This window comes from Candida oxycetoniae (assembly GCF_023343755.2).
Source record: "Candida oxycetoniae strain CBS 10844 chromosome Unknown scaffold31, whole genome shotgun sequence".
NCBI classification, from domain to species: Eukaryota; Fungi; Ascomycota; class Pichiomycetes; order Serinales; family Debaryomycetaceae; genus Lodderomyces; species Lodderomyces oxycetoniae.
The window spans coordinates 29,214-53,585 of record NW_026055465.1 but is presented as its reverse complement, the minus strand read 5'-3'; the positions used below and the strand labels follow the sequence as shown (position 1 = coordinate 53,585).

The 24,372-nt window shown below is 37.6% G+C and overlaps 9 protein-coding genes across 9 annotated transcripts; 3 read left to right on the top strand and 6 right to left on the bottom strand. All coding sequences in view use genetic code 12, as the record gives it.

Moving 5' to 3' along the window:
* Positions 1-1,091: 1,091 nt before the first annotated feature.
* On the top strand, positions 1,092-1,904 carry KGF56_003558 (uncharacterized protein; the record flags this gene model as incomplete). The annotated part of the gene is made up of 1 exon (XM_049324902.1): positions 1,092-1,904. The coding sequence occupies one exon, from the start codon at positions 1,092-1,094 to the stop codon at positions 1,902-1,904; it is 813 nt and encodes a 270-aa protein (XP_049179378.1).
* Positions 1,905-2,259: 355 nt separating this feature from the next.
* KGF56_003557 (GSK family serine/threonine-protein kinase) lies at positions 2,260-7,496 on the bottom strand (the record flags this gene model as incomplete). The annotated part of the gene is made up of 2 exons (XM_049324901.1): positions 2,260-3,476; positions 5,849-7,496. The coding sequence occupies 2 exons, from the start codon at positions 7,494-7,496 to the stop codon at positions 2,260-2,262; spliced, it is 2,865 nt and encodes a 954-aa protein (XP_049179377.1).
* Positions 7,497-9,088: 1,592 nt separating this feature from the next.
* CAK1 (cyclin-dependent protein kinase-activating kinase) lies at positions 9,089-10,180 on the bottom strand (the record flags this gene model as incomplete). The annotated part of the gene is made up of 1 exon (XM_049324900.1): positions 9,089-10,180. The coding sequence occupies one exon, from the start codon at positions 10,178-10,180 to the stop codon at positions 9,089-9,091; it is 1,092 nt and encodes a 363-aa protein (XP_049179376.1).
* A 465-nt stretch (positions 10,181-10,645) lies between these two features.
* Positions 10,646-12,577, bottom strand: SSN3 (cyclin-dependent serine/threonine protein kinase; the record flags this gene model as incomplete). The annotated part of the gene is made up of 1 exon (XM_049324899.1): positions 10,646-12,577. One exon carries the CDS (start codon positions 12,575-12,577, stop codon positions 10,646-10,648), a length of 1,932 nt encoding a protein of 643 aa, XP_049179375.1.
* Positions 12,578-13,057: 480 nt separating this feature from the next.
* On the bottom strand, positions 13,058-15,013 carry VPS36 (ESCRT-II subunit protein; the record flags this gene model as incomplete). The annotated part of the gene is made up of 1 exon (XM_049324898.1): positions 13,058-15,013. One exon carries the CDS (start codon positions 15,011-15,013, stop codon positions 13,058-13,060), a length of 1,956 nt encoding a protein of 651 aa, XP_049179374.1.
* A 1,643-nt stretch (positions 15,014-16,656) lies between these two features.
* On the top strand, positions 16,657-17,793 carry HYM1 (Hym1p; the record flags this gene model as incomplete). The annotated part of the gene is made up of 1 exon (XM_049324896.1): positions 16,657-17,793. One exon carries the CDS (start codon positions 16,657-16,659, stop codon positions 17,791-17,793), a length of 1,137 nt encoding a protein of 378 aa, XP_049179373.1.
* A 126-nt stretch (positions 17,794-17,919) lies between these two features.
* BAT21 (branched-chain-amino-acid transaminase) lies at positions 17,920-19,110 on the bottom strand (the record flags this gene model as incomplete). Its single annotated transcript, XM_049324895.1, has 1 exon — positions 17,920-19,110. One exon carries the CDS (start codon positions 19,108-19,110, stop codon positions 17,920-17,922), a length of 1,191 nt encoding a protein of 396 aa, XP_049179372.1.
* A 1,048-nt stretch (positions 19,111-20,158) lies between these two features.
* On the top strand, positions 20,159-21,044 carry TAF14 (TATA-binding protein-associated factor; the record flags this gene model as incomplete). Its single annotated transcript, XM_049324894.1, has 2 exons — positions 20,159-20,167; positions 20,277-21,044. The coding sequence occupies 2 exons, from the start codon at positions 20,159-20,161 to the stop codon at positions 21,042-21,044; spliced, it is 777 nt and encodes a 258-aa protein (XP_049179371.1).
* Positions 21,045-21,117: 73 nt separating this feature from the next.
* STE4 (G protein subunit beta) lies at positions 21,118-23,326 on the bottom strand (the record flags this gene model as incomplete). The annotated part of the gene is made up of 3 exons (XM_049324893.1): positions 21,118-21,264; positions 21,346-22,838; positions 23,311-23,326. 3 exons carry the CDS (start codon positions 23,324-23,326, stop codon positions 21,118-21,120), a joined length of 1,656 nt encoding a protein of 551 aa, XP_049179370.1.
* Positions 23,327-24,372: the final 1,046 nt, after the last annotated feature.

The window sequence follows — 24,372 nt, the reverse complement described above, 5'->3', positions numbered from 1 at the left end:
TTAGCTTGTTACAACACTATCTCTCTCTGCTCGACAGTGAGCACTTTGTCAGCTTGTTACAACGCTATCGAGCAGAGCGAGATAGTCAGCACTTTGTTAGCTTGTTACAACACTATCTCTCTCTGCTCGACAGTGAGCACTTTGTTAGCTTGTTACAACACTATCTCTCTCTGCTCAATAGTGAGCACTTTGTCAGCTTGTTACAACGCTATCGAGCAGAGCGAGATAGTCAGCACTTTGTTAGCTTGTTACAACACTATCTCTCTCTGCTCGACAGTGAGCACTTTGTTAGCTTGTTACAACACTATCTCTCTCTGCTCGACAGTGAGCACTTTGTTAGCTTGTTACAACACTATCTCTCTCTGCTCAATAGTGAGCACTTTGTCAGCTTGTTACAACGCTATCGAGCAGAGCGAGATAGTCAGCACTTTGTTAGCTTGTTACAACACTATCTCTCTCTGCTCGACAGTGAGCACTTTGTTAGCTTGTTACAACACTATCTCTCTCTGCTCGACAGTGAGCACTTTGTTAGCTTGTTACAACACTATCTCTCTCTGCTCGAAAGTGAGCACTTTGTCAGCTTGTTACAACGCTATCGAGCAGAGCGAGATAATCAGAACTTTGTTAGCTTGTTACAACACTATCTCGCTCTGCTCGACAGTGAGCACTTTGTTAGCTTGTTACAACACTATCTCGCTCTGCTCGATAGTGTTACTCGATAGTGTCGTGTCATAGTGTCATAGTGTCGAGCGAGCAAGCAAGCAAAGCTTTGCTTGTTTGTACAGTCACGTGTATGTCTCACGTGATATAAATATCGACATGAAAGAAAGAAACAAAGAAAACGAGTAGAGCTTTATCTTTTTCATCATCATCATCATCATTATCATCATCATCTTCATCATCTTCATCTTCTCCTTCTTGTTGTTGTTGCTGTTGTTGCTGGTGGAGTCGCCGTTAGCTCTTTACCTTTTTTTTCAATCACGTGATACAAAACGGTTTTTCAAAAGTTGATCCTTTAGCAAGGAATTAAATATATTGGTAAAAAGGCTATTTAAACAAGAAGGAGAGAAGCAGGGTGAAGGTCTTGAGTTATGTTGAGGGTGTCGTTGTTGCTGTCATTTAAAAATGTGCGTGCTGTGCGTCCTATATTACAACATGGAGCTATTACAACGGCAAGTTTGATATCTTTGAATCAGGCATTTCATACCTCTTTGCCAGTTGGTAGTGGATTATTTAAAAAGTCAAAATTAGAACTGCAACCACAACAAGCTGGTTCTTTGCAAGCTGATACTCCAAAGGTGACCCCTCCTGCTACCTCCTCCCCTGTCTCCCCTGTTGGCCCCGCCTCCCCTGTCTCCCCTGCTGGCTCCGCCTCCCCTGTCTCCCCTGCTGGCCCCACGGAGCAGGACTTTAAAACCCATCCCATATTGAAGAGAGTGCCCAAATTCCTTCACAACTATGCATCTCAATTCATAAATGCCCCCTTTTCAAACTTAGTTGCATTCATTATTCTTCATGAATTAACGGCGATAATCCCATTATTCGGAATATGGTACTACCTCCATAATCACCCTGGCTTGATTCCTTTAGATCTCCCACAATGGGCTTTGACTAAAGGTGCTAAAGTATTGGATTCTCTATTAGACCAGTTTAACTGGAATATCAATTCAAGTGATAAAATAGCATTATTAATGGAAGGTGCCTATTCCTTCACTATTGTTAAACTATTGCTACCTGTGAGGGTTATTATCAGTTTATCAGGGATGCCATTGTTTGCAAAGTTGTTTGTGTTACCAATTACTAATTTATTCAGGAATTTGAAAGAGTTGAGAAGAGTTAAGCAGGAGAGGAAATTGGAAAGGAAAAAAATGGAGGTGAAACGTGTTGATAAACCAAGATTATAAGGTGGGAAACCCCCAACTTATTAAGGAATTAGCATATTGAAAAACCAAGGTTTTGATTGAAGAGGCGTCTCGTATTGACTATTGTATATATCTTTTTGAGCTCTTTTGTACACAGTTGTGTCAGACTATCACATCACACTCCTGTATATTTAAATATACATATTTGCTACTTTAGAGAACTAGACTCTTTTCCAAATCAGTTCTGACCAGATCAAGAAAAACTACATCCTCCAAAAAAAAAAAACCATCTTATCATCATTAATAAATATCTATTAAAGAAAATAAACAACAGTTGGTCTCATCTCGTCTCGTCTCGTCTCGTCTCGTCTCATCTCATTTCATCCTCTTTTCTTAATCAATCTAAACTAACCTTTAATTCTTCACTAGTCATTGGAACAAACTCATTCAATCCATTTATTTGTTTACTCAACTGTAAATGACTCCATGCCCATGAAGGTATTAGCTTTGAATTCAATTGTGGAGCTACACTCAATTCTCGATCATCAAAGTCAAACAATTCAGGTAATGGTTTCATATCCGGTTGGGAATTATATATTTGGTATTGTGCCGCATTGTGGTGTTGATGAGAGTTACCACCAGAATGTAGGTTTTGTGAAAATAGTTTACGGTAGTTTGGTAATTGAGTTTGTTGATTTCTTAACTCATCAAAATATCCATCACAAAGTGCTTCAATACATGAAATTCTATCAATTGGACTATATTGCAATACTTTAATCAAAAATTGTATACAGTCATGAGACATCTTCTTGAAAATCTTATTTAATGGAATTGGTTTAATTTGAGGAAACCGGTGTTCCATATAGTTTGGATTCATATTTTTGATTTGATCTTTACTTGGTGTGCCCAATATTTTAATAATTTCAACCAATTGATCAATACCAGATTCTCCGGGGAACAATGGTTGTCCCAAGATCAATTCGGCCATAACACATCCTGCGCTCCATACGTCAATTTTAGTTGTGTAGTTAGTGGCGCCAAAGATCAATTCTGGTGCACGATAATATCTAGAACAAATATATGAAACGTTTGGTTCTTGAGGGTTCAAAATCTTGGCTGATCCAAAATCACACAATTTCAACTCTCCTGTTGATGGGTTGATTAAAAGGTTTTGTGGTTTGATATCCCTATGACATATACCTTGTGAATGAATATAGTTTAGTGCTCTAAACATTTGGTAAGTGTACAATTTAATTTCCAACGGCGGCATGCTCAATCTTTTTGATACATAATAATGACTAGCCTTGTATAAAGTTTCAGGTACAAATTCCAAGATAAGGTTTAAATACAATTCGTTTTTATCATTGTTTGTGTAAAAGTAATATTTCAAATCGGCAATATTTCGATGGTGAACTAGCTTCATAATTTGCAATTCTCGATTTTTAAATCTCTTATCTTGTAACACTCGTTTCATTGCACATATTTCATTTGCTGGCATTATTTGTGTTTGAAAAACAACACCAAAAGAGCCGTGTCCAACCATTTGTGATTGTGTGTATTGTATTGTTTGCACTTCGCCAGTATGACCATTGGTAACATTTTCTGTTACAACTTCTATTTTAGACATAGTTAGTAAATTAAATCAAGAGAAGGGGGGGGGTGAATAAACCAATTAAAGTAAATAAAGGGTGGGGCGGGGTTCGAGATCGTAATGTAAAAATGATGATAATGCACTTTTAGAGAAGAAAACTTGTCGTGGAAACAATAAATAATGCAAAATATGACAAAATGGGATTCACTGGGGAAAATGGAAAACTTGGTGATTTCAGGGAGGGACCTGGGGATTAGGAAGAACCTCGGGATTAGGAGGGACCTGGGGATTGGGGTTTGTAAATTAAGGAGCGACTATTGGGGGACAACTTCGGTAAAAATATTGTCGTAGCAGATAGCTTGTATTTAGCAAAAAAACAACAACAACAACAAAAAAACAGTATGATAAAACAAATGTTTTTCTTGCCAAACTCGTTGATATAACTCGATGCGGGCCAAATAGGAAAAATCTCAATTAATCCGGGATCGAACTAGTTAAACACGCACAATCACGGGAGGCTAGTCTCAGTTTGTGAAACAAAATCTTTGCTCTTTTATTGGTTGCTCGCACACCTGGGGAATTTCTTATTAAAACTTATTACTTCCTGGGGTGCTATGCGTACTGTCCTAGTAATATTGCCTTGCCCTTGCTGGTATTGCTTGTCCTTGTCCTTGTTATCTTCACTTCTTCTCTTTAAAAAGAAAAAGATTTAATTGTCCAAATTTTATTTTATTATTTGAAATTTAAATTTTAAGACAAAATTGAAAATGGAAAAAAAAAAGACAAAAATAAAATAATCAGACAAAAATTGAAACCAGACAAAAATTGAAACCAGTCAGACAAGAATAGCATCAGTCATTTTTCTTAATGGTGGTGGGGCATTTTTTGACTTTGTAAAAATGGTAAAATAATAATCTTTGAGGTTTGTAGGAATAGTAAAATAATAATCTTTGATGTTTGTAGTAATCTTTGAATATTTGTTTGGAGTTGTAGTATATAGCTATAAGGCTCATGTTGATTAGATGTGTGTGGGAAAATAATTCTTCCTTTTAGGGTTTGATTGCTTAATATAAAAAAAAAAATTTCGACTTTTGTGTTGATGTTTGGATGCACTTGCGATCGAATAAATTATAATTGCGATTAGTTCTCATGAACGAGACTATTGAGCAGAGCGAGATAGTGGAGCTGAACGGAGCACACACTAGCTGCTACCAACAAAGATTAATTGAATTAGGCGCCGCCCCTCAGCAATTATTGGGGGAAAAAAAAGCAAGCCCAGCTTGACTCTTATATCAAAACGTGTGTGTCTAACTAGTTTTGCTCAGCTCCATATACCACTTGACTCTTATAACAAAACTTGTGTCTAACTAGTTTTTTCCTTCGCAATAGATCTATCCGTTGAGACTTTGTGTCTGTTTTTTTGTCTAATCGTACAAACAGACACAAAAAAGACACAAACCGTCAGACATAAAATATTGAACATGACCTTTTATAAAAAAAAAATGGGCGAGTGATTCAAAAACCAAAAACATTTAATAATTCCTTCCATAAACAAAGTTTGAACAACTTTTTTATTATCAAATTAAAAAAAAAGAAAAAAAAAAGATGGCGGCAATTTTGATTCATTTGAAGCCAAGCTGGCTCTAGGCTCTGGGCTCTGGGCTCTATTTCTCGCTTTATGTACCAGCTGGCTTTTACCTAGCTAGCTCTAATTTTCTCTCGCTTTATGTCCCAGCTGGACAAGAGCCAGCTACCTCTAATGTTCTCGCGCTTAATATCCCCAGGCTAGCGCAAAAGTTTTTTTTCAACTCTTGTTGTTCTGCATCTACTAGTAAATTATTGTTCAATTATGCACTACCTTCCTTCCTACTTGACTACCAAGTGACCAACTTCAAATGGTTTGTGTAATGATGTTTTTAGTTTTTACCCCACTTTCTTATTTTCTTATAAATGACACAAAATGCAATAATAGTCAGCGACACAATAGTTTTAGATATCATTCCCTCTTAAAAAGAAAAACACATTTTCCCTATCTATAATCCACGTCACTTATCCCAATCTCCTCTAATCTTCTCTCTTCCTTGTCTCCTTGTCTCCTTGTCTCCTTTTTCTCCTTCTTCAAAGTTCTTTCTTTTTTTTTTAGCAAAGGTATTTTGTTTTATTTTTTTTTTTGGCCTCTTCAAAATGCGGGGACCCCTGATCTAAAAAAGAAAAAAAAAAATTATCAAGCCCAAAAAAAACAAATAATAAGGAGCAGTATCGCTTCTTATTTGCTGTCCCGTAAGATGAGGGGTGAGTGAGGGGGGTTTTGGTTTGTCATCATTGATCTCTCTTACCCTGTAGGATATTTTACTTTAATTTGTTAGTATAATAATAAAAAAAATATGATACATACCAAACTGATCACTGTGTCTTTTTTTAATTGACGCGTCATTGGTCAATCTCATCTTGAGTTTATTTTTAAACGTTGTTTTGGCACTCTTGGTTTGATCAAATGTGTTGGATTTCTTAATAGGAATGGAACTGAATTCAGCTATCCTAGGTACACCGATTGGTTGTATTTGTGGTATTGGTTTTCTGCGGTTGTTTTCTTCAATTGTACCGGTGGTGGTGGTGGTGGCCGTAGTAGCAGTAGCAGTAGTAGCAGTAGTATATATATGTGGTGGTTTGGCATTTGAATGGTTTAGTTTATACTGTGCTTGTGGTGTTTTCCGCTTGGTAAAGTTCTCATCTACTGTATTGCCTCCACTGCCACTACCACTACCACTTTTAAAGTCATGCCCCTCTTCTTCTTCTTCTTCTTCACTGCTGTCTCCTCTTACTTGCTGAATCTCATTCTCATCGTTTTGTTGTGGTGCCAGTTTACCGAAATAATTTTTAAATTTGAATGTAATTGATGTAGATTTCTTGTTTTGAACATTAGTGGGATAATTGTAATTATACCTATTCTGCGATGAGTTTTGGCTATTGTTGATTAATGTGGTCGAGGAAGATCTTCTTTGTGGGAGTGTTTGATTGTGTTGTTGTAATAAGGGGTTTGTAAAATTGGTCGAGTTCAAATTAATGTTGACAGAATTGTTTCTTGATATTGGTTGTGGGTACTGTAAAGGTTGACGGTTGCTAAATGATGATGATGATTGCTTCATCATTACTGAAGACGACGCTGCAAGTTTGTTGGGGTCACCACCATTAGCAAATGGATTGTTGAATGTAATCATATCAAACCCTTCTTCATCAACCTCAGTTTTTTCGCTATCGTAGTTCAATTCTGCTCTATCGGGCTCATCATCATCTTCTTCTTCTTCTTCCGAGCACTCGATATCTTCAATTGTGGTGTTGTGTGAAAATTTATTAGACAATTGTGAAACTTCAGAATTTGTTCTCGACATTGACGTCATATTGATGCTAAACAGCGTCTTCATCTGGTATGGATTGACTTGTCCTTGGTTGATTTGTCCTTGGTTGACTTGTCCTTGGTTGACTTGTCCTTGACCCATTTGTCCACTATTGGCTGTATTGAAACTGTTAATCCTCTTCATGTAGTGACCACAATAATTCTGTTTGGCCTGGTGCTGGTGCTTATGCTCTTTCTTCTCTTGTTTACTCCTCATTCTCATTTCCTTAGCCTCTTCTTTTTGTTCATGTCTCAATTCTCTCTTCTCTTCCCTTTTCTGCTTACGCAGTTGTCTTGCCTCCTTCAAAGTTTCCTTCTTCTTCTTCTTCTTCTTCAATTTGACATGTTTGTTAGCATCGTGATATATTGGCTTATCCACAATCAAGTCTCTTAACACAGGTGTGGAAATTTCTTGATTGTGAATATATTGTGGATAATATTTATAGATTTGAAATTGTTTTTCCAAAAAATCGTAATCAATATTCTTAATGTTCAACGGTTGTGAAAAGTAGTCGTCATCATCGTCCTTGCCTATAGCACCAAATTCTTGACGCTTATCCTTCAAATATGGGTTTATTAGCTTGATACTGTTGAAATCTGGTGCGATAGAATCTAATGATAACTTATTGATACCTTTTGATAAATGCATAATGACTAGCTATAGGTGGAAAAAAAAATAGATCCTGTAATATATAGCTTGTTAGAAATAGATGCTGTTATATATATAGCTTGTAAAAAAAATAGATGAATATTTTGCCTGGTGATGGTATTTTGCCTAATGATAATGCCAGGTGTTAACCCTACCTGACCCTACTGTAGTACCAATAGTGGTAACCTATTAGTTGGTAAGGTTGGTTAAATTAATCCTCGTTTGAAAGGAACCCTTGATATGAAAAAAAAAAAAAAGGTCAATCAAAGACTCAGTCGACGAGGAAACTCAAGTTGGAGAACACAGTTGCGGGTCAGTAACTCAAATCAAAGAGTTGGTCTAGGATGGTCTTATATTACTAGCTACTGTTACTAGCTAAACTTCTCTGGTAATGAATCTTATCTTGATATTGGAAAAGATATAAAAGAGTAGAAAAATTTATCGGTTAATGTGATTCCTTATGTACTAAAGACATCTCTCCCACTGCTACTTGTTACTGTTACTATGAAAGTGCGCTACCGCTACCACAACTGGTAGCAACTGTAACTATTAACCCTGCAAAAGATAAGGCTTAAACCGGGTTTATTTGGAGGCTACCGGTTAAAACAGTAGAGCAAAAAAAAAACAATAAAAAAACCCAAAAACTGGTCAGATTGGAATGAAAGGTGATCATTTCAAAATCTTATTAGTTCATTTTGCTAAGGAGCTTTTAGTATTATCCATTAATAGTAATTTTTCATTTCACTTCATTCACCTGGTTTACTATATTGAGGTTCCTCTAAAAATCGGGTACCACTGTTCTTGACTTTATGATTTTAATGTAATATGCAATATTCAATTTGTAAGGTAATTTTATATAACAAACGTTTACTGCACGCTTTGTTAATTCGGAGATAATGTTCTTAACCATAACTCCTTGCGGGTAGCATTATGATGTAAAGATACTCTTCTGTTATTCCGAGAGCGCCCAGACACTCTTTTTTGTATTCACAGACACGTTTATATCTCTGCAGACATTTTTTGTTTCAAACTTCACAGCAGACACTTTTTTACACACTCGTTTTTTTATCTAAAGAGTTTTGTTAAGAAGGGTTGAAAATCTGTAAAAAAAAGAAAAAAAACATTTGAGTTAATTTTGTTAAGAGAGGTACGACTCCAACTTCACTATCAACACTATCGGCACTATCGACACTATCGAGCGAAGCGAGATAGCGTTATAACAAGCTATTCAATATTGCTCCACTAGCTCGCTCTGCTTCCTAGTGTCGCTCGATAGTGTTATAACAAGCTATTCAGTATTGCTCCACTAGCTCGCTCTGCTTCCTAGTGTCGCTCGATAGTGTTATAACAAGCTATTCAGTATTGCTCCACTAGCTCGCTCTGCTTCCTAGTGTCGCTCGATAGTGTTATAACAAGCTATTCAGTATTGCTCCACTAGCTCGCTCTGCTTCCTAGTGTCGCTCGATAGTGTTATAACAAGCTATTCAGTATTGCTCCACTAGCTCGCTCTGCTTCCTAGTGTCGCTCGATAGTGTTATAACAAGCAAATCAGTATTGCTCCACTAGCTCGCTCTGCTCCCTAGTGTCGCTCCCTAGTGTCTAATTACTTCATACAACTCCTTACTGGTAATTCTCTTTTCACGATCATATCTAATCATTCCTATAAATAGCTTTTTGATCAAATCATCATTACAAATTGGTATTAATTCATCAATCGGTCTTCTTTTAAATTTCTTCAAATTGAATTTCTTAAAGTGATATTCATCATTAGATAATTCCTTCCATAACAACTCCTCCTCCTCATCCTCCTCGTCCGCTTTCAGATCCTCTTTACCCTCGTCGTAATAAGGCGTACCGAAATTCTTAAACAAACAACTCAATAGATGTAAATCACTTATGCTCGACTCATTGTTCATCTCATCCAATTCCTCGCCCTCTCCTTGCAACAATACACTCTTGAAATTCTTTGAATACAAAATTGTCAAGATAATTCCTAGTGACCATACGTCAATCTCATACGAATAATTGGTCATACCAAGCAACAACTCAGGCAGCTTATATATCCCCGTGCATACATCGATATACTTTTCGTGAATCGGTTCATCTAATGGCGGTGACTTGTAGTCATAACAAATCCCAAAATCAGCAATTACAGGATTCTTAAGCTCATTGCTTGCAAACAATATATTACTCGGCTTGATATCTCGGTGGATTATCTCATTAGCATGAATAAAGTGTAAAGCATCAATGAAAACTGTTAAAAACTGTTGTATCTCAATTGGATTAATTATATTGGTCAAAACACACTTGGGCTGTTCACTAGGTTCATTTAAGTTGTACTTTATCCTCTTCTTGCAGTATCTTTCACTATTGATCAATTGACTCAAATTCATTGCATAGTACCTCTCAACAAGAATAACATCATCGATAATTTGAAAATCTTTGATATAGTGCACTATCCCTTTATGTGGCTGCAACCTCTTGATTGCCTCTATTTCTCGTCGAATAGAATGAGGCGGGATCTTGAAATCAACATCTACTATCTTCAAACACACCCATGTAGAATCATCAGTGGAATCATCATCGTTATCAATAACTCTGTTTACTGGTTTCGCTTTACAAATGTCCGAAATAGGACTATTATAAATCAATTGCTTCTCGGTATATATGTCGTCTAGCTTCATTATCCCCCGTTACTCTACTTCTTATATCCTACTATCAACTATTTAGCAGCTTGTTTTAACCTTTCTTACCATTAAAAGAGGTTGGTTTGGTGGTAAAAGAAGAAAGAAACTTTGGTCAAGGACGAAAACGCGACTCCGCGACTCCGCCGTAGGAAGCCGCCTAAACGGCCTGAACGACGGCCTAATTCTACGTCCACCTCGTACCGCCCGCGGCGTAATACCACGGCGTCTCATCATTGGTGTTGATAATATCGCCATGGGGACCGGATTCCACAATCTCTTTATTAACAACACTAGGAAGCGAAGCGAGCTAGTGGAGCAGTATGTAGTATCAAAACCGTGTCTTCAAGCTTTTGTATTGCTCAAGTTAGATTTCCTTCATGGTCCGTATTGAAAACTTATATTTAACAGGTTATTCCACCATCGATACAAACTTTATACACTTTCTACCTGTACATTTCTCCTCTAAATTCGTTTTCTTTTATTACTACCACCATCATCAATCCCGTTTCTCTTACTACTTGCATTGCTATTATTGCCTGCGCCTGCGGCTCCTTTTACTCCTCCTCCTCCTGCTGCTGCTACTCCTCCTGCTGCTGCTACTGCTCCCGCTGCTACTGCTCCTGCTCCACCACCACCACCACCACCTCCTCCTCCTCCTCCTTTTATTCCTCCTCCTTGAACCATATCATGATCATCAGCATAAATCTTCCTATTGGGATACTTCAAATCCAACCCTTCAAATGCATTTTCGCTAACTTTAGGCAACTCCAAAAAAAACGGATGAACTAATGCTTGATCTGCAGTTAACCTCACCTCAGGATCATACTTTAACAATCCATATAATAATTCAAGGCATTGCTTGTTATTTCCTCCAATCATCTTGTACCATTGCGATAAACTTGACGAATAATTTGTAGTGATCAGCTGAACAAATGACTGATACTCAGGGTACTTGTTAATCAGTGGCCAGTTGCTGAGATTAGGTGTACCCAAGATCTCCACGATTTTCTGAAACTGGTTTTTTTGAAAAGGAACCAGTTTCTTATTATTGATATCAATTTTGGCTTCTTCTCCTTTGAATATTGGTCGAAGTGATAGTAGTTCGGCAACGATACACCCAACTGCCCAAAGATCAATCGCTGGTGTATAGTGTCGCGTCCCCAATAATAGCTCAGGTGCCCTATACCATATCGTAACAACTACCTTATCTCCCGTGTACAAACTTTGTAAAGGATTATTGAATTTACGCGCCAATCCCAAATCTCCAATCTTAACGCATCCATTAGAGGTAACCATTATATTTGCTGGTTTTAAATCTCGGTGAAATATCCAATTCTTGTGTAAAAATGTAACTCCGTCCAATATTTGCCATGTAAGAGATTTGATTGTTTGTAATGGTATGGGTTTCAACTCGGGGTGGGAATGATAATGAATGATTTGCAATAAATCGTGTTCACAAAATTCAAAAACCATATAAATGCTTTTATTCTCAAGAATGATAGTGATAAGTCTGGTGATATTTTTATTGTTTAACTCGCGACAAAGTGACATTTCCCGTATGGCACTTTGACTTATGCCCGTGTAGTGTACTGTCTCGTTCCCGGTAAGATCATGGGTCGAGCTGTTCTTTACATTTAAATTGACAATATTATTGTTACCGCTGTTGTTGTTGTTGTTGTTGTTGTTGTTATTATTGTTATTGTTATTTCCATGATGGTTGTCGCTTTTGAACTTTTTTATCGCATAGTATTGTGGTAATCCAGCAGCGGCGGAATCCAGTCGGCGAGAATCTCCATGCGTCACTTCACCCTTGGCCTCGACTTCATTCAAAGATCTCTTTAGTTTCCCCTCAACAAGGCCACTTTTCACCATTCTATTGCCATTCAAATCCGTCACATCTCCTTTAATGCCTTCTCCCTCTTGATCCTTCTTGTTCAGATCACAACGTAACTTAGCTTTGTATACTTTCCCGTATGTGCCCGACGCTATATAGCCAATAACCTGATATGTGGACAATACCGATTCCCTGGTTAAATCCTTGCGGTGTTTAAATGGACCCAACGTTAGAATCGAATTCGATGCCATTAATGTAGGATGCGGAATCGTTGGCATATGATTCGGTATACCTGATTGGAAATGGTGGTGTAAATGAGAATTGGATGCACTTGCTGAAGTTGGCGGTAGGAGTGGGTTGTTTGTGGGTAAAGTTTGTGTCAAGGTCAGTTGAAAGCTAGATTGTTGATACTGCTGAGCTTGAAGTGATTGCTGAGCCTGCTGAGCTTGCTGAGCTTGTTGGATTTGGCTTTTCTGTGACTGCGACTGCGACTGCACCTGTGCCTGTGCCTGTGACTGTGACTGTGACTGCGCCTGTGCCAGTTGTTGCTGTTCATTCATCAGTACCGTATTATGCTTTCTATATGATGAAGATTCCCCTCCATAACTCATAATCTCAAAATTAAGCGCTTTTCTCTGTCTCTGTCTCTATCCTCTATCCTCTTAGTCTCTTTCCTCTGTCCTCTTTCCCTTCCCTTTGCCTCTGTCTTTGTCTTTACCTCGGTATTTCCCTGATAACTCCTTGCAAACTCGGTTTTTTTTCAATTTCTCTGGTTGTTCAAATTGTGCGATGTTGAAATTTTTATTGGGTGCAAAAAATTGTGTGAGAGGACAAGAGAAGAAAGAGAGTTGATATATAGAGAGAGTAATGAGACTATATAGAGAGTGATGAGACTTGTGTTGATATAGAGAGTGATGAGACTTGTGTTGATATAGAGAGTGATGAGACTTGTGTTGATATAGAGAGTGATGAGACTTGTGTTGATATAGAGAGTGATGAGACTTGTGTTGATATAGAGAGTGATGAGACTTGTGTTGATTTCAAAACTTTAACCCTTCGAGTCCATTCAATTTTATGTCTATAGGAGATTTTTCAATAGGTACAGTATCAATGTTCGTGTCAAGTTGATTACTATCTCCTGTTTCAACAATAGTTCCAAACTCATAATCCGGATTCAAATTGATCAAGTTGTTTACTTTTGTTTTTTCATACTCCCTTTTCATACTCATAGTTATATCGTTTTGTTCTTGTAATATTCTCTTCTTGATCTCTTCAATCCCCTTCTCGTCATTCCATTCGTCTTGTGTAAAAGAAAACTTATTCACATAGTAAAAAGTACCCGAAATATTCTGATCAACTACAATTTGGCCATTCTTGACAGCTTTTTCAAGCTCCTCCATCGTGATCGTGTAAGACCATTTAAACCCATGCGAGATATGTGATACGGTACACCCATAACATCCAGATTCATGAATTTCTTCTTTATCAACTGCACCCTCATTGATCATCTCACTTCTCAAATCATTCACTTTGAACTGATGTTCTTGTTCCTTCAAAAACAATACAATAAACTCGCCATATGAATCTGCGTGAATCTTGGGTCTTATAACTACCAAATCCGATTGATCATACTTGTTTTGTACAAATGGAAGATCCAACGTTTCAAATAAATCAACCAGTTTTTTGAAATCTCCAACATCAACTAATTGACAAGCAAATCCCTGACAACGGACAAGGTACCTATTATACTCTGCAAACAAATCTTGTAATGTAATCATTGCTGTATTTTTAGTCAATTTGAAATTGGTGAGATATTCGCTAATGTGTCGACTCAATTCATTATGATATAGTTTTGATGTTTTACTGATGCTTAATGGTGGAATACTCTTTTCCATCGTTCTTGCTGGACTTTTTGATACGAGACTAGAAAACGAAGATGAAAGTTTCATCAAATCTTGATATTTAAACATCAATTGTTCCAAATCATCCAATGAAGTGCTCAAAATAATCTCGTTGTTTTTCCTTTGTTGTTCACCAATCTGTTCCAATCCATGGATACCAGCTCCACTTTTCGTAACTGTCAATTTTGGAGGTTTCAACAACTTTGCATTTTGGTTTATGCCACCTTTCAATCTTAAATTCTCCCATTTGGATTCATCTATCAAATTGGCAACTTCCTGAAAAAACTTGGACTCGCCACCTTTGTGAAAGCTTACCTTGACATAAGGTCTATTATCATCTGTATACTGTTCTTTCCCTGGAGATTCTAGTTTCAAATTCAAGGGATTTTCCAAAACACAAGAAACGTTACTTACTAACGTAGTTGAAAAATTGGTCAATTCTGTACCACACATTTCGCAATACTTTATTGATTTATGGTTTATAAAAGTACACATTGGACATTGTCCATTAGCAGCCAAAGTGTCTGTTGTTGTGCCTTGAGGTTGGTCTTGAGATTTCAGCAGCATAGGACTTTGACGATTTTCCCTTTTCAATCTAGCATTTATTAAAATATTCTCTATATCGAAACGATTCGATTGAACGCCACAAGCAATACATTTGGGTGCCTCGTCATTATCCAAATCTAGTTTTCTTTCGATTGAGTTGTTAAAAGAACAAATCTTACATACCCAGACACCACCACCACCATCATCATCATCATCACCACCACCACCACCACCATTAATGTTACTATTTCTCGATTTTAAAAATAATTTTACTTTGGGGGATGATCTCAAAAACCCATCGATTAATTCCGCTAAAGATAATTGATCAATATTTACAGCGATGCTATTATTTCTAAAGTCCTTATTATCAAAGTAGATTATTCGTTTATTAGTTAGATATAACCGACCATCTTGATGGTCGGTTATTTTTGATTTCCCTTGGTATAGCCCAACGTGGTCTCTGATAAAGATATTATACTCATTATCTGCTAATATCGGTCGATTACTCCTATTGACTCTTATCGAGTGCCATACATTCAACCAAGACATTTAATCAAAAGGTAAAATGGTAATAAGATAAATGCAAAAAACTCAACCAATGCAATAAATGCCAAACCAGGAACTGGTTGAAAAGACGCAACTGGTCGCACACGCGGAGGGGGACTTATAAGCTGTGCCTGCTGAAGTAACCGAACAGTAATAGCTCCAATACGTCTAACCTTTCTTCTAAACAATAGAAGCTGGCCAATGATGGAAATCGATGATGATGGATTTTTCAAATTGCAATGTCTCAATGTCGTTTCGGACTTTGTCGTTTTGGACTTTGATTTTGTCGTTTTTAACTTTGACTTTGTCGCTTTTGACTTTGACTTTGACTTTGTCGTTTTTGACATTGTCGCTTTCGCTTTTGACTTTGTCGCTTTTGTCGCTATCACGTGATCGAGCATACTGGTTTTTTATTTTTTTTTCTTTTTCTTAAAAGACTGGCGCTGTTTATTAAAAAGCTCACAATGAAATTCAATAAGAAGCAGCTTTGAGAGGAAGGAGTTCAAAGAGTTGAAGGATTGAAGGATTGAAGGATTGAGGAAAGCTTTGGTTATATTAGGGGACTTGCGTGGGCTATTTATGTTCCAAGTGTTTTTCATTAATAGCTGGTAAACAAATAAGTAAAGGTTTGAGGTTGGTCAACAGGTCAAGGTTATCAATTTTTTTTTTGGGGCCAGGTTTTTCATTTTGACTTGACAACCAGAGTTTTGTGGTTAGCAACTGGGTGCTATAAAGAGGATTTCTCCTGTCTACCAACGCCGCCGTCAGCTTATCTCTAAGGTTTGTTGTCAAGAAAAAAAGGCAAGGGGGTAGTAAACTCAACATTGTTATGAAAAAGCTTAAAAAGGTTTTTCTTATAAAAAAGAATTCATAACATTTAAAGAGAAACTAAACTGATAGCAGAGGCATTCATAAAGAGGTAGGCCAGTGTAGTAGAGGCTGACTAGTATAGCATAGGCATCAACAAAGAGGTAGACTAGTGTAGCAGAGGCTGACTAGTGTAATAGAGGCATTGATAAAGAGGTAGACTAGTGTAGCAGAGGCTGACTAGTGTAGCAGAGGCTGACTAGTATAGCAGAGGCATTGATAAAGAGGTAGACTAGTGTAGCAGAGGCTGACTAGTATAGCAGAGGCATTGATAAAGAGGTAGACTAGTGTAGCAGAGGCTGACTAGTATAGCAGAGGCATTGATAAAGAGGTAGACTAGTGTAGCAGAGGCTGACTAGTGTAATAGAGGCATTGATAAAGAGGTAGACTAGTGTAGCAGAGGCTGACTAGTGTAGTAGAGGTATTAGCATAGAGGTAGACTAGTGTAGCAGAGGCATTGATAAAGAGGTGGACTAGTATAGCAGAGGCATCAACAAAGAAGCTGACTAATATAGCAGAGGCATTGATAAAGAGGTGGACTAGTATAGCAGAGGCATCAACAAAGAGGCAGACTAGTGTAATAGAGGTATTAGCATAGAGGCTGACTGACATAGAGCAAAGGTAGGCGAGAAGCGAAGCCAAGTCAAGCAGTTGCAAAGCCAAGTCAAGCAGTTCCGAAGCCAAGTCAAGCAGTTGCAAAGCCATATTAAACAGTTTGATAGAGACAGATTGACAAAGACAGATTATTCCACGGTAATCATACTTGATCACAAGCACAAATGGCATTCCTATTCAAGCGAAATCCCAAAACTCCTCAAGAGCTAGTAAGAGCCTTGAATGACCAATTGACTAAATTAGATTATAAAGATACTGACGCTACTAGCTTTAAAAAATACCAAGATGAAGCTTCGAGGCATTTGAAACAAATCAAATCAATAATATACGGTGATGACGAGAATGAGCCTCAACCAGATCAAGTAAATTATATATTACATGAAATTCTACTGACAAATGGTTTGTATTTGTTAACGTTCAATTTGGCCAAGTTGGACTTTGATTCTCGAAAAGATGTTGTTAAACTATTCCTGGTTTTGTTACGACGAAATGGAGTCGCAAATGGAACTAGTACTGGCGCCGGAACTAGTGCTGGTGCTAGTGCTGGTGCCGGAGCTGGTGCGGGACTTTCATCACCACCACCACCATCATCATCATCATTACTACCTTCTTCCCCTCCTGTTGTGGACTACTTACTAAACAAACACCCTGATATACTAACTTGTCTAATCCGAGGACCAGAGACTCCTGAATGCGGACTAATTTCGGGACAAATTCTTCGAGATTGTATTAAATTCGAAGCCATAAACAAATTTGTGCTTTATAGTCCTGAATTTTGGAATTTTTTTGAATATGTCCAAAATCGTACTTTTGAAGTCGCTTGTGATGCAATGATGACATTGAATGATCTTTTAACAATTAATAAGAAGTTGGTTTCTGAATTTCTAGCCAATAATTATGAGGTGTTTATGACCCATACAAATAATTTGATCAAATCTAATAATTACGTCACTAAGAGGCAGAGTGTAAAACTATTAAATGATCTAGTATCTCAAAAGGCTAACTTGGCATTTTTGAATAAATATTTTTCCGATACAAAGAATCTAAAGTATACAATGATGTTACTTAGTGAAAAACTGAAGAATTTACAACTTGAAGGATTTCACTTGTTAAAATTCTTTATTGCAAATCCAAAAAGGACTCAAAAAGTAAATGACACTTTAATAAAAAATAAGGGGAATTTCATTGAGTTTTTTAAAACCTTTGATACTGCAAGTTTTCATGACTCGAGTTTAAACGAGGAGAGGAACTATATAATCAAAGAGATTGGTGAACTTCCTGATAAAACATCGCCTTGCTAAATAAACAAATGAAATGAAATGGATAAAAATAAAAAAAGTTCTGAGAATCTTGTCTCTATATATCTATATCTGTAATGACAACATCAATGCATGCATAAATAAAAATTCGTAATGATATTTTTTTTTTTATACTTTGGCAATTCTTGACCAACCTTTGTACTCCTCTTCTCCATATTGAATCTTTCTTATCCACTCAGCTACTTGTGCGGTTAATTCACCAGAGTTTCCAAGTGATATAGGAACGTTTATGTCTTCACCTTTGTAGCCAATGTTTTTAATTGGAGAAACAACAGCTGCAGTTCCAGCACCAAATGCTTCAACCAAACAACCTTCCTTGGCAGCTTGTTTGATCTCATGTATTGTGAACTTGCGTTCACTTATTACCCATTCATCCTGGGATAATCTATCTCTAGCCAATTCTAGAATTGAGTCTCTTGTAACACCTTCTAATATCGTACCGTCTAATGGAGCAGTGACTAATTCTTTCTTACCAGTTTTTGCATCCTTTAATACAAAAAATGCATTCATAGTGCCTACTTCTGTAATATAACCTTCATCACCGAATAGCCACAAGTTTTGGTGGAACCCTTTTTCTGCGGCCTTCAACTGGGGCAATACACATGGAGCGTAATTTGCACCCAACTTCTTATCACCAACACCACCAGGCCAAGCTCTAACTGCATAGTCTGTGGCTTCTAAACTCACGGGTTTGAACCCCAGCGAATAATAAGGTCCCACTGGCGAGCAAATCACATACAACAATGCCTTATCAGGCACGCTCACTCCCAAAGAAGCAGAAGTGCCAATCATAGTTGGTCTAATATACAAGGAATAACCCTTTCCTTGAGGAATGAACTTCTTATCTAAAATTAATAGTTGATCAATTAATTTTAACAATTCTTCACCGTCAAATTGTGGCAATGCTATTCTTTCTGCTGATTTATTCATTCGAACCATATTTTTATCACCTCTGAAAGTTCGAATCTCTCCTTGAGCACCCTTGTATGCTTTCATACCTTCAAATAACTCAAACGCGTAATGGAACACAATAGTCGATGGGTCTAGTGACAAGTTATGATAGGGTGAAATTTTAGGACTTTTCCAACCAGTTTCCTTGTCCCATTCTATCTCAAGCATATGATCTGTAAAATATTTACCAAATACTAGCTCATTTTGGGGAATTTGCGGTTTAGGGTTTGTCGTTTTCTCAATGACTAATTTAGAAGAGTCCAAGGTGGAATAAAAACGAGCATTGTGCAAGAGGCTATTACACACGGGTTTGAATGACGAGGCAAAGTTCCGGCTAATAAACAGCATTGCTCTTGTTACCAGCTGAAATTAAAAAAGAAAGGGTCAATTACTGTTGACTTTTTTCATTTTAGTGATGACTTCAAGTTCGGCTCGGGAAAACAAAAAACGGAAACCACTTCCGCGCGCGCCGCCTAACACAAAAATCATCAATAGCGACACTAGGGAGCGAAGCGAGCTAGTGGAGCTGCACTTTGTAGCTTGTTACAACACTAGGGAGCGAAGCGAGCTAGTGGAGCTGCACTTTGTAGCTTGTTACAACACTAGGGAGCGAAGCGAGCTAGTGGAGCTGCACTTTGTAGCTTGTTACAACACAAGGGAGCGAAGCGAGCTAGTGGAGCTGCACTTTGTAGCTTGTTACAACACTGACTAGCAAAAACCCTTTTTGAACAAAACACTATCTCGCTCTGCTCGATAGTGAGCACTTTGTAGCTTGTTACGACACTATTTCGCTCTGCTCGATAGTGTTAATTGGAAGGGATTAGTTAACAGTTGAACCTCGTTTCTAGGCAGCACCTGCGGTAGAAGACCAGTGTAGAATACACCTCTTTATCAAAGAAACCTCTTTTCGCGCCTCATCGGCATCATTACTTGATCAGCTTGATCAGCTTCACCAGCATCACCATCGCCTCATTGGCATCATCCTCCACCTCCTAAACTACTGCTGCTACAGCACCAAACCTCCTCAACTTTTACCTAAACTTTTACCCTGACAAAATTATAACTATAACATACACCAAAGTTGGTCCCAATATGGTGACCACATTTTCACTACAACATGGTGCCAACAAACTCTCTCATGTAATTGCAAAAGAATCAACAACAAATCATTTTTCAACAGCGCGAAGGTCCAACGAAACCAACCTCAAAACCGGGTGACAAGATAATTGCAAAAAAAAAAAAGTTCAAGGGAAAGAAGGAAAAAAAAAAGGTGGAAACAAACGCAATCGCTGTATAGCCAAAGTTGGTTTTATTTGAACTTCTTTTTTCGGATAGGAACTGATCAACCGCTTTGGAACAAGCTTGACGAGGTAGAAAATAGGCAGGAAACACAGAAATGTCGGAGGTATGTTCTCAAAAAAAAAAAAAGAAGGCTTTAATAACAAGAGGGACGAGGTAATGCCAAAAGGAGAGAGGTTTAGGAGAAGGAGATGGAAGTACTAACATGGCATTAGGTTAAAAGAACCATTAGGATTACCACTGAGCAACATGTAATGAAAGATCTCCCACCAGTTGAGAATTTTCCAATGAGAAAATGGTCAATTTCGATATCGATGCTTGATGCACAAGGGTCAGAAATACCAGCCAAAATTTTGGACAAGGTTACTTATCATTTGCATCCAACGTTTGCCAATCCAGTTAGAGTTACAAAACAACAACCTTTCATAGTTGAAGAGCAAGGATGGGGTGAGTTTGATATTCCAATTGTAGTACATATATTGGGGATAAATGGTAAACCAGGTGAACGTAAGTTCCAGCACGATTTGAATTTCTTGCAAGAAAAGTATCACAATGACCATGTAATTTCGATCCCCGTTGGACCCAACAAGAACCCACAATTGAACAAATTTTTACTTGAAAGTGGTAGTTTGCCCTTTGACGAAGGCAGCAATAACAGCAATGGTCCCAGTGGGGTAAAGAGAAAATTAGAATCGAGTAATGGACCATCATCGTCAAATCAAGTTGCTGGGGACAAAAATAAGAAATCAAAGGGAGCAATCAAAGGTAATATTGATTTAGAAAAATTGTCTAATGGACTAACTAAATTAAGTGAAGATGATTTGATTGTGGTTGTTCAAATGGTTACTGATAATAGAACGAATGAAATGAATATCAAGAATGACGTCGATAACGGTGAGTTTACTATGGACTTGTATACTTTGCCTGATTCCTTGTTGAAGAGTTTATGGGATTATGTTAAGAAACATACAGGTGAAGCCTAGGGCGAATGGGGAAAGAAGATAAGCTAAGTAGAGATGAGTTTTACTGATGAATATAAAAGTACTCTAAATTTGTTCAATCCTCCTCCTCCTCCTCCCCCTCTACTCTCATCTGTTGGCCGCTTTGAACAACAATGTCACTAGTCAATGCTACTCCACTATCTTGCTTCGCTCGATAGTGTCGAACAATAGAGTCACTAGTCAATGCTGCTCCACTATCTCGCTTCGCTCGATAGTGTCGAACAATACGAAAAAGAATATCTTGATTACTACGAAACATTTTAAACATTTACACACTCCATACTTTTATTGTAGCGTCCCATGAACAAGTAGCTAGCGCGATGCCATCTGGACTTACACTGACATTATTAATTTTGTTGACATGATCATTACCAATAGTACCTACTACATCGTTTTTCAAAGTATCCCAAACAATACAGCCGTAATCTGAATAGCAAGCATATAGGAATCGTCCACTCTTGCCAAAGTCAAGAGAAAAAACACCGCGGTTTTCCAATATTGAATTTCTCGAGTCTGTACTCGACCTATCGCTTAGAGTATTATTACCAAATGTACCTGTTGCAGCAATACCACTCGTATTGAAGTGATGTTGATGATGTTGATTTTGTTGCTTTTCATTTGCAATTTGTGGTGGTGGTGGTAGTGGCAATGTCATTTGCGGCAATTCAGAATCGGTCAAATGACTGTTTTTTAGCACCAGCAGTAGCGAATACTGAGCTAGCTCACAGTCGCTTCTTAAATCAAACAATCTGATTAATGCATCATCAGATCCAATGGCAAATGCGTTACCATCAGGGAACCCCTTTAGACTACTCACATCACTATTGGAAATTCTAAAGTTTTGAGATGGCGTTGGTTGTCTTAGATCCCAAATCTTGGCATATCCGTCGGATGAGCCACTAATAAATAGGTTATCCAGCAATACATTATTAGGGAATATACTCAAGCATAGAACGTCGCCAATGTGGTCAATAAAATCACGGGATTTTGACCCTTTAGTAATGTCCCATAATGCACATGTCATATCACCACTGCCCGTGACAATTGAGTTATTACCAATAAATTCACAATCGGATATATAAGCGGTATGGCCTTTGAATATCGATTGTACCGATTGATAAAACCCCGTTCTCATTGGAAGATAACCCGTTTGGTCATCTTGATAATGCTGCACGGGATAGTTTGAGGTATCGGATTTTATCTTGTAAATAGTGCAATGGTTGTCCAAACCTGCTGAAGCAACCATTTTCTCGTTGGGCGATAAACTGCAAGTTAATACCCAGGGATTATCCAATTGAATGGCTTGCTTTTTGAAACCAGTGACTGCATCCCATAAGATCATGTACCCATCCTGTGAAGCAGAGAGTAACCTCGAGGATTCAGTATTCCAGCAAATTTTAGCAACTTTATTTTGATGACCTCTCAACGTGTTATAAAGTTTCAATTTGCACGAATTACGAGGTATTTCATTTACATGTTGCGAAACCAATTGCAATGATGCATCCTGTGTTTTTTTCTTGATGGCAATGATTTCTTCATAAAGCTTTTTGGCCTTGACTTTTGCCTGATCAATTTGTTTGGATATTGTGCTACAGTCTGTCAATTTGTATTGTTGTTGTTGTTGTTGTTGTTGGTGTTGTTGTTGTTGGTGTTGTTGGTGTTGTTGTTGTTGGTGTTGTCGTTGGTGTTGTTGTTGCTGCAGCTGTTGCAGTTGTTGGAGCTGCTCTTTTTTTGACTCAATGGTCAATGTTTGTCGTCCTATCGTCACTATTGAATCTCCAAAAACGGAAGACATTACATGCAACTACTCAGAGTATCCGGCTATATTTATTGATGTTGGTCAAGTTCCCTTAATATACGTTTGTAAGGATTGAGGAAGGCGGATGAACAAAGAGTAAGGAAGAGAATGAGAGAAATTATATAGCAAATATTGAGAGTTAAATCCCAAATCCAAAACCAAGTGAGATTTAAAGTGGAGGGGGGTAAGGACGCAAGATTAGGGGCGGCAATATGACTGCCTTAAAATTTAGGAGAAATGTTAACCTAGAGTACAATGTGGTTTTAACTCTAAACGGGTGTAATTATAAGCTATTTTTTGACAAGTTAGCACTAAAATGAACAACAATAGAGTTAATAATTTACAAGATATAAACACTAAATGATTTGTAATTAAAAACCTGAACTAAAAAGAACCAAAAAGTCAGTTTTTGAAACAATAGAGAGAAACCATTGGTTAATAGTAACATACAGGTTTTATTGTACATCCTGGGCCCCAACTAATGCTTTTCTAATTTGTAGTCTTCTACTGTAAGTCCTTCATCTTATGCTACCAAAAGAAGTTGAGGAAGAAAAAACAATGCGGTTTTCATTCAGGCTTTATATAGGTTCTTCTTTTAGTAATATGTATAATGAAACAAACCCCAAAAAAATTGAGTGTTTTTCTCACATGAGTCTAGACAAAATTAGTGAAAATGAGTAAGTAAGATGAGAGAAGAATTTGCAGGAAAAGGTGTTAAAGGGAATAAGGAGCAGAGTAAAGATGGAAAAGTATGTATGATAGTATGTATGTTGAAAGTAGTATGATAGTAAGGAAGCAATCAAACTCGTGTGTGTAAGGAAGTAATTAACCCCGTGGGTGTAAAGATGCAATCAATTTTAAATCCGTGTTGTGTGTCTACTGTTTCCAAGAAGAAATCTGTTGGAAAAGTTGGATACTTACTAAAATACGCTCAACCTTTGTAACTTGTAAGTCTACACAAAAGAGCTACAAACCAAATACTTTTCTTTTTTTCAATAATAATGCTACTTTTTTAGAATGTTCCATTGCTAAGCAATGTTTTTATTACCAGGCATGGATTAAATATAAATAATCATGTGTAGATTATAATGATTAGCTTGTACATAGGTTCAATGCATAACTCTTGAAAAATATCTCTCTCCCTGGTCCGCCAAACTTGGTTTAAATGTAAACAACACACCCTCCGCGACACTATCGAGCAGAGCGAGATAGTGGAGCACACCAACTCTACCGACACTGGCTAGCTACAAATTAAGTTGAACAATGTGAGTTAGTTTCTGAATCTATTAAAGTCTTGAGCCGGTACTTATTAGCTTCACAGCCCGTTCACCTCAATATGTATCCTTCCAAAATAAAAAATAAAAAAACACTAGTTTACACAAGTTATATGAAGGGGATTGCAAGGAGGTATTTTAGTCAGTATATTGTCTCTTCGAGTTAGTTTGGTGCACCAGCTGTTTCACCAGCTGTTGTCTCCACCCTAGGTACCGATAAACCCATGTTTTCATTTTA